Source organism: Beta vulgaris, chromosome 3 (genome assembly GCF_026745355.1).
Source record: "Beta vulgaris subsp. vulgaris cultivar EL10 chromosome 3, EL10.2, whole genome shotgun sequence".
NCBI lineage: Eukaryota > Viridiplantae > Streptophyta > Magnoliopsida > Caryophyllales > Amaranthaceae > Beta > Beta vulgaris.
The window spans coordinates 6,530,119-6,538,633 of record NC_079204.1 but is presented as its reverse complement, the minus strand read 5'-3'; the positions used below and the strand labels follow the sequence as shown (position 1 = coordinate 6,538,633).

At 35.3% G+C, this 8,515-nt stretch overlaps 1 protein-coding gene across 1 annotated transcript; it reads left to right on the top strand.

Annotated features, from left to right (window-relative positions):
• Nucleotides 1-376: 376 nt before the first annotated feature.
• On the top strand, nt 377-7,137 carry LOC104888403 (acetate--CoA ligase CCL3). The gene is made up of 3 exons (XM_010673362.4): nt 377-741; nt 3,801-4,391; nt 5,916-7,137. Exons 1-3 carry the CDS (start codon nt 535-537, stop codon nt 6,810-6,812), a joined length of 1,695 nt encoding a protein of 564 aa, XP_010671664.1. The 5' UTR covers nt 377-534; the 3' UTR covers nt 6,813-7,137.
• Nucleotides 7,138-8,515: the final 1,378 nt, after the last annotated feature.

Below are 8,515 nucleotides of genomic sequence, written 5' to 3'. Positions count from 1 at the left end.
TAAAAGATCGCTTACTTTTAAATTAAAATTAAGCAATAATAAGTCTAATATTCAAAAGAAAATTAGTCCAACAAAGACTACGTTGATTTGTTTCGGTGACAAGTTTAATCTATTTAATGACTAAGTCTACTTTTATTAAAATTAAACCGTCATTTTTAATAATTTTTGAAAAAAAGAAATACTCGTTGAATAAACAATTGACGATTTTATTATTTATTTTCTCTCAACAACTCTCCTCAAATTAATAATAAACTTGTGTCACAACTACCCAAAAAACAAAGTTTAATTTTTTTTTTTTGTCTAAAATTGAAAATAAAATAAAATATAAACACACAAACTCCCAATTTCCATTAATATATAAACACTCGTCTCCTCCTCTCTTCTTCCACTACTACCATCTCACCAAAAGGTGCGTGTCACAATATTATTCTTCTCTCTCTCTCTTCTCACTCATCTGTCATCCGTTGAATCTCCCATTTTCTGGTTAGAGAGAGAAAGCTTGAGGAGAGAGAAAGCTTAAGGAGAGAGAAAAAAATGGAGGATATCGATGATCTTCCAAAAAATGCAGCAAATTACACTCCTTTAACTCCTCTTTGGTTTCTAGAAAGAGCTGCTACAGTTCATCCTACCAGAGCTTCAGTAATCCACGGCTCTCTTCGTTACACGTGGCTTCAAACTTACAATCGCTGCCGTCGATTTGCTTCTGCTCTTTCTCGCCGCTCAATCGGTGCTGGTTCTACGGTACACCTCATTATCTTCCTTCTTCTCGCGCTTTTTGAGAGAACTGATTCATTTATTTTTGAATTGAGCTTTGACTAGAAGTACTTTCTATTTTAAGAATTATTTTTTAATTTTTTTATTATTATTAGGAAATTAAGTTAGCCGAACCCAGGTCAAGGGAGCGTTCTACCCACTTGAGCTAATTCCTATGCCTTAAGAATTACTATTTTTTAATGGATTATAAATTTGATTTAATATTTTTTGAATATTCATCAGTGATGCTTATATCCGACATTAATATGACGGTACTTTCTTGTAGTTTTTGCTAAAATTATTACTCTGTCTGTTTTTTATTATAATTATATTAGTACTTCCTCTATTAGCACCTACTATGTTCGAGGACGAACTCTGACCATTAATTGCTCTCAATATATATTCATATTTGTGATCAAAGTAAATTTTTATAAAGCATGTCTTATATTTTGAAAGGTAGGGAATAATATAAATGAAAAATATTTAAGTTCAAAGATGTGTATTAGTAGATGCGTCCATTAAGGTGAGGAGGATAAAAAAAACAGAGAGAGTACTACCTTCATCTTTAATTACTAACATATTTTTTTCACAGACTCGAATAGAAACTTTGACCATTATTATGGTTGATGAATTATACTCCATCCGTCCCAAAATATAGTTCTTGTTTCTATTTTGGGAGTCAAATTTCAAAATTTTGACCAAATACTCTCATTAATGTATACAAAAAACATACTCATGCGGGATCTTGTTAGATTCGCCCCAATGTGTACATTCACAATATCAACTTTTTATATTTTTACTAATACAAAATAGAAGATATCTTAGGTCAAAGGTACGTCTTGAAAACTGTACAAAAAATAAACAAGAACTATATTGTGGGACGGAAGGAGGGAGTAAAAATCATAAAAGTTGATATTGATTATTGAGTCTAACAATATGTCACTTGATAATTAATGGAGTACTAATTATCATTTAATATTTATATGGTCAAAGTTTGTCGAGTTTGACTATAAAATTTAAAAAGATAGGTTGCAATTGAGAAAGAAATGAGGAATGTGATGTGTGATTTATTGAAACTTTATTTATTTACTTTTGGTTCGAATGTGATTTAGCGAAATTTAACGCTATAAATTATGAAACTGTTTTTTTTTTTGATTTCTAGCCAGAAAAATGCCAAATTAGGGTACTGTTTGTGAACTGAATGATTGGTGTAAGTTTGAATAGTAGCTGTTACTGTTAGGTGAAAGAAATTTTTATAGTTAATTATTTGGTGTTGAACCATTGATGTGTAATGAAATTAGCATATTGATTATAAAGAATCATTGAATTATTAGCTAGTGTTTGACTTATAATGCTATTGACTAATTCAAGAAACTTGGCTTCTGAATAATGGCAAGCTGGTAAAAATGTTACTATCCTTGTTTAACTGGGAAACTCAGTTGCTTTAATGGAGGTTCACTTTACTTCCGTCGCCTTTTACAGAGTTACCGATCCTTCTTTTGGGGTGATGAGTTTCGATCATTATTTGGACTTTCTATGAGGGATAGAAAAAAAGTCAAAGTAGGAAGAACAAAAGGGAACAGATGGAGTATAAATCAATAATGTTACTCTTATGAAAGTACTTTTATATACAAATATTACAACATGTTTGATATAGTATGGTCACTGTATAACAATCAAAATTCGACATATAAAAGAAAATGTGTACTCTTAAAGGACAGAGCAAGTACTAGATTTGGCAGTCATGTGAATTAGTTTCTGACCTTTTATGAAGTGAGTTATTTTATTCTTTTTTTTCCGTAAATTAAAGTATTATGGCAATGAAGGGGAAAAAATATATTTTTTGGTTTGAATTTTTTGTGGATTTGGCAATAGCATATATAATTTGAACATTGAAGATAGTCATTTTTTGGTTCCCTTTAGAAAAATTAGAAATCAATGGTTCTAGTATAAATTTTGGATAGGTAAAGGAGCTAATAATTAGTTATTAGCGAGAACAATTCGTTCCAGAAAGTCTTTTACTTAGAATGCAGCTGAAAATTTTGTTATAAACTTGCTATCGTGTGAAAGTTAGCAGTGTATTAGCTTTTGTTAAGACAGCCACCTTGTTGACTTACTTAGTGTATGGTTGGATAAAATTTGTGCTGTTCAAGTTCTGCAATGTATAGCATATTAGACAAGCAAAATGCTTATGCATTGTGCAGTAAACTTGAAAAAGTGAATTGGCTTTGTGAAGTTTTTGATCCTGTGTTACTTTTATGATGGTTTTGCACGAGGAAACCTATAGAAATTGGTAGTATCATCCAGAAACATGAGCGATAGATCAGTAGCCAATTATATTCACCAACAGGTTACGTACTTCCAGAATCTAAATGTTCTAAGTTTTGGCTGTTTAACTAAAAATTGGTCAATGACAATGGGAAGTCTGTTTTCAATAGGCTAAGTCACTACACCAACAGAGTAATGTGGTGGGTCTTGATGTTAGATCGTACAGTTACAATTCTTTCATATAGTCTGGGCTGAATTTGTAAAGTACACCTTTTCGGCTTTGTTCGTTATATGAATTCTGTGTGAAAATTATCCCTAAAAGTGGAAGCTAAATTCTCTTGATAGTTTATTTTGCCTTACAGATATGTAACATAAAGTCTCGATGTCATGTGTACATGGAATAAGTTGCACATTGTAGTTTTTGGCTAGTTGGTTGCTTGCTTTTAATGTCCAGCTTTGCATTCTCACATCTCTTCTGCTCATTTTCTTGTCTCTTGCTTATGTTGAGGCTGCTACTAAGGTTATGCCAAATCTCATTATAGTTCTTTTCTTCTGGAAATGAATCTGTTTGTTGCATTGGTTGGTGAAGATATCATATATACGAATATTTGCTCTTACTTACCCTCTGCACAATCTTTAGGATAGTTTAAGTATGAAACCTCAATGTCAATAGTAGCAGTTTTCTATGGAATGGATCTGGATTTATTTTATTTTATTTTTCCTAAATTACTTATAGGCTATCTGGAATATTGCTAAAACTGTGAACTTTTTACCAACAGGTATCAATAATTGCTCCAAACGTCCCAGCCATATATGAGGCTCATTTTGGGGTTCCAATGTCAGGAGCTGTGTTGAACACTGTCAATATTCGTCTTAACGCACAAACTATTGCTTTCTTGCTTGGGCATTCTGAATCTGTAGTTATTATTGTAGACCAAGAATTCTTTACTTTGGCAGAGGAAGCTTTGAAAATTTTGGCTGATAAAAGCAAAGGCAACTTCAAGCCGCCACTTTTGATTGTCATAGCTGATGAAAGTTGTGATCCTAAAGGACTCCACTATGCATTGAGCAGAGGTGCCATTGAGTATGAGAAGTTCTTGGCTACAGGCGATCCAAATTTTGCTTGGCAACCACCAAAAGATGAGTGGCAGAGTATTACACTGGGTTATACTTCTGGTACAACCGCAAGCCCTAAAGGTGTGGTCTTGCATCATCGTGGAGCTTACGTCATGGCCTTGAGTTGTGCTCTAATCTGGAATATGACAGAGGGAGCTGTTTACCTTTGGACCCTACCTATGTTTCATTGTAACGGATGGTGCTACCCTTGGACTCTAGCTGCTATGTGTGGGACCAGTATATGTCTTAGGCAGGTAACAGAGTTTGCTTTCTTCTGGATGATTGCACCGCAGTGTTGTGAAGTTTGCCTTTTTTTTGCTATTTCACTGATTCTAAATGAGAAATTCTGTCTGCATGACAATAAGTTAATATCTACAAGAGCCTAGAATATTAAAGATAATTTGACAGGGTGCATTTGTATTGTCCATGCATAAAGGTCTGTCTAATAGTGCCAAGAAACTAAAATCACTAATACATTGGAATGTTCTAATAACTAATAAGTGTAGCTTGGAAAAATTACGTGTTAACTTTTAGTTTTGAATTGTTAGATTTCTGTGATTTTAAGATAAGAGTGTTAATGTGGTTGCTTTTGTGACTTAAAAAGCTTGCTTTATCATGACATTGTTATGATAATTCACTTAATATGCCAGATGCCATTGGCAATATGACTTCGAGGGCATGCACAGACTGGGGTATTGCATTTAGGTGATTGTAGAAGATATGATATAGATAATGCAAGGAGAGAGAGATGGATGGGGAACTATTACCCTCATATTGGGGGAAATACATTATCTTGGAGAGAGAGATGGATTAGGGTAATATTCACCCTTCCTTACACAATCAATATATATTCCCAACCCGACCTACTTCATCCACCTTCATTCACTTTATTTCATCTCATACTACTCCTTTAATACATTTTCTCAATCCAAGTATGCCTTTAAGTGAAATTGAGTTCAATAACTTGTTTCCTAGCTACAAGGCCAATGTCTTTTGTTCCTTCATGCTCATGGCAGAATCTTTATTCATTTTTTAATGGAGTCAAAGATTCATTACTTTTGACTTCTGGATTAGATGGACTAAATTAAGAGGATACATTAAACTGCTTTTACTTCTGATTTTTTTGAAGTAGCATAAGTTGTTGCAAATAGGAATAGGATCAAGGTTCAACTGGGAACAACCAATACATTATCAATCTATTATGACGGATAAGATTGTGTGCACCTGACCCCCTTCTTATCCCATATAGGCCAGAGACTCTTTAGTGGTATTGGGATAATGATGATTTTTGCTCATTGGCGGAAATTTATTGTTGAGGCCTGAGGGCAACCATTTAGGAGTAGGGTTCACTTGGAACTTGGAAGCATCTTAGCTCTTGATGTTCGATGGAGGGGAAACTTGAGAGATTTGCTACCTAGTCTAGTTTCATTTGCTTCCACATTACAGGCTGAATAAATCCCCTTACAAGTCACAACTGGTTGATTTACAAGTCAGACAATCAAGTATATACTTGGCGAAGTACATGAAAAAAGCATATCCTAGCTAGGTTAGAACTCTTGGTTCCCCCAAAGAACTCCTTGAGCATAGAGATGCCAAAGGATCGGAAAAGAAAGCACCTGTTCTAACAATTATCACATCTAACAAATTTATCAAGAGACATGCTTCTGCCTGATTATAGTTCAACAATTCCAGGAGTTGTATATCACTTTCAGTTCTACTTCATCCTGTTTAGCGACATGATTTTGTTTTTTATTTATACCCTCTATTATGATTTCTAGGTGACTGCTAAGGGGGTTTACCAAGCCATAGCCAACAACGGAGTGACACATTTCTGTGCTGCTCCTGTCGTGCTTAACACTATTGTCAATGCAAGAAAAGAGGATACAATCCTTCCTCTACCACGTGTTGTGCACGTCATGACAGCTGGTGCGGCCCCGCCTCCTTCTGTGCTCTCTGAAATGTCCAAACGTGGCTTCCGCGTTGCTCATACCTATGGGCTATCCGAAACTTATGGCCCCTCTACTATATGCGTCTGGAAACCCGAGTGGGACTCTCTCCCCCCTGAGGAGCAAGCCCGCCTTAATGCAAGGCAAGGTGTTAGGTACGTCGGTTTGGAAGGCCTTGATGTTGTCAACCCCCAAGACATGAAGCCAGTACCTGCTGATGGAAAGACTGTTGGGGAAATTGTTTTCCGTGGAAATGCAGTAATGAAGGGTTATTTGAAAAATCCCAAAGCTAATGCAGAGTCTTTTGCAAATGGGTGGTTCCATTCTGGGGACTTAGCTGTGAAGCACCCAGATAACTATATTGAAATCAAAGACAGATCGAAGGACATCATCATTTCTGGTGGTGAGAATATTAGTAGCGTGGAGGTAGAAAATGTTCTTTACTTTCACCCTGACATATTAGAGGTATCAGTGGTTGCAAGACCGGACGAGAGGTGGGGGGAGTCTCCCTGTGCATTTGTGACATTGAAGCCGGATGTTGATCAATCGAATCAGCAGCGTTTAGCTGAGGAAATAATGAAATTTTCTCGGGCCAAGATGCCCGCTTACTGGGTTCCAAAATCTGTCGTGTTTGGTCCTTTGCCGAAGACTGCAACTGGAAAGATACAGAAGCATATATTGAGGACAAGAGCAAAAGAGATGGGACCTGTGAAGAGGAGTCGACTGTAAGTATAAATTATACTCTTTGATGTACTCCCTTTTCTACTGTTTAATTCTTGGAATAAGTTGAGTTGAGGAATAAATTGTGCTTGCTGTTGTACAACATAACCCCCCCCCCCCCCCCCCCCCCAAAACCACCACCACCCAAAAAAAAAGAAAAAAAAAGAGAAGCATGAACGAAAGTTTGTTCTTTGTAGAACATTGTAAAATTTGTTGGAAGCATTGTTTTTTGTTGTTTTATTGATTGAACTATCTGTACTCCATGACTGTATTATGGTGATTCTGATGGTTTGGCTATGAAAATATGTGAATGGAACTTCAGTATCTTCAGCAATTCAGAAACTGAGTAATAATCTACTAGCAATCAGTTCAGAAACCGAGTAGCAATCAACTAGCAAATTTGAACATGATCCTGTTACAACCCGAAGTCAAAAGTGTTCCAAACCGAAGTTGGTGGGATCCTACAATGACATGTTGTATTGCTATGTAGTTGATCCATCTTGACTTGACATACGTCGAATTTGATCAATCTCAAACTTGACAAGATTCAACGGACTTGATATAGACTCAACTCGATAAACCTAATAATGATTCATTCTGAACTCTCTCAAACTTGAAAATCGAAAAATCCGATATTACCTTGTCTTGAATTCCAACAAACTCAATTTGAACCCACATTGAACTGAATTGACTCGATTCAGACCATATGGATAATTTAAATTCTAATTTCACTCGAGCCATGACAAGATCGTTGGTCGAAGATGACGCGACCTGGACGCGACGCTATAACCAATTTAACAGCTCTATAAGTCAAAAGTTGCACATATTTAGAACTAAAATGCTTTAGAATTTCTTTGTTCCTTATCTATATCATGGCTAATTTGTCTCTGCTTATCCATTGGTACTTTGGTATATATGGTCAATTTCTATCGACAGCTATAGTCAGAGGATAGATAAATTTATGATTTCGCGGTTCTTGTAGATGATCATAAAATGGACAAAATATCCTAAACATTCATTTGACAGCGTTCTAGGTCACAGGCGAATCCAAGACATTTGAGGGGGGATAACATAATTGGTAATTTAAAATGTTAAAAGGATGATGTACGTGTCTTTCTGGTAGTATAGGATATAAATCACCTTTAACAACCACTATTAAACCAAAAGTTGCAAACTTGCAATCTCTAATTAGCAAATATTCCTATGTTAATGTCCATAATTGGCATTCATCTCTGAATATGTGTTTATCATCGTAAATCACGTTATTATTCACTACCACTATAAATATGATATCGAGTGGGTGTAAGGAAATCACATATTTGAGGATACCATTCATTAATATTGCCAACCAAACAAGCCACTATTATTTTTATTAAAATGATCGGAGGAGAGTTTCAAATAATTTCTTACTCTTTGTAACTTCATCCTTGTTAAATATATTGTTGAATCATGTATTATTTTGATGATTGTAAGCAAATGATGATAATCTAACTAACATGTGTGTTTGAGATGTGCATATTACATTAACATAAAACAAGTCATGGAAGGTTAGATATATCATATCATGAGGAGTTCCTAGAAGAAATCCAATAAGTGAAGTTCCTAAGGAAGAAATCCAAAGAGAGAAGAAGTTTGAGTATACAGATGTGCTGCTCGACTTTATGTAAGTTTCTAAGATGGAACCAAGCATGAAGACTTCAAGAAAAATGATA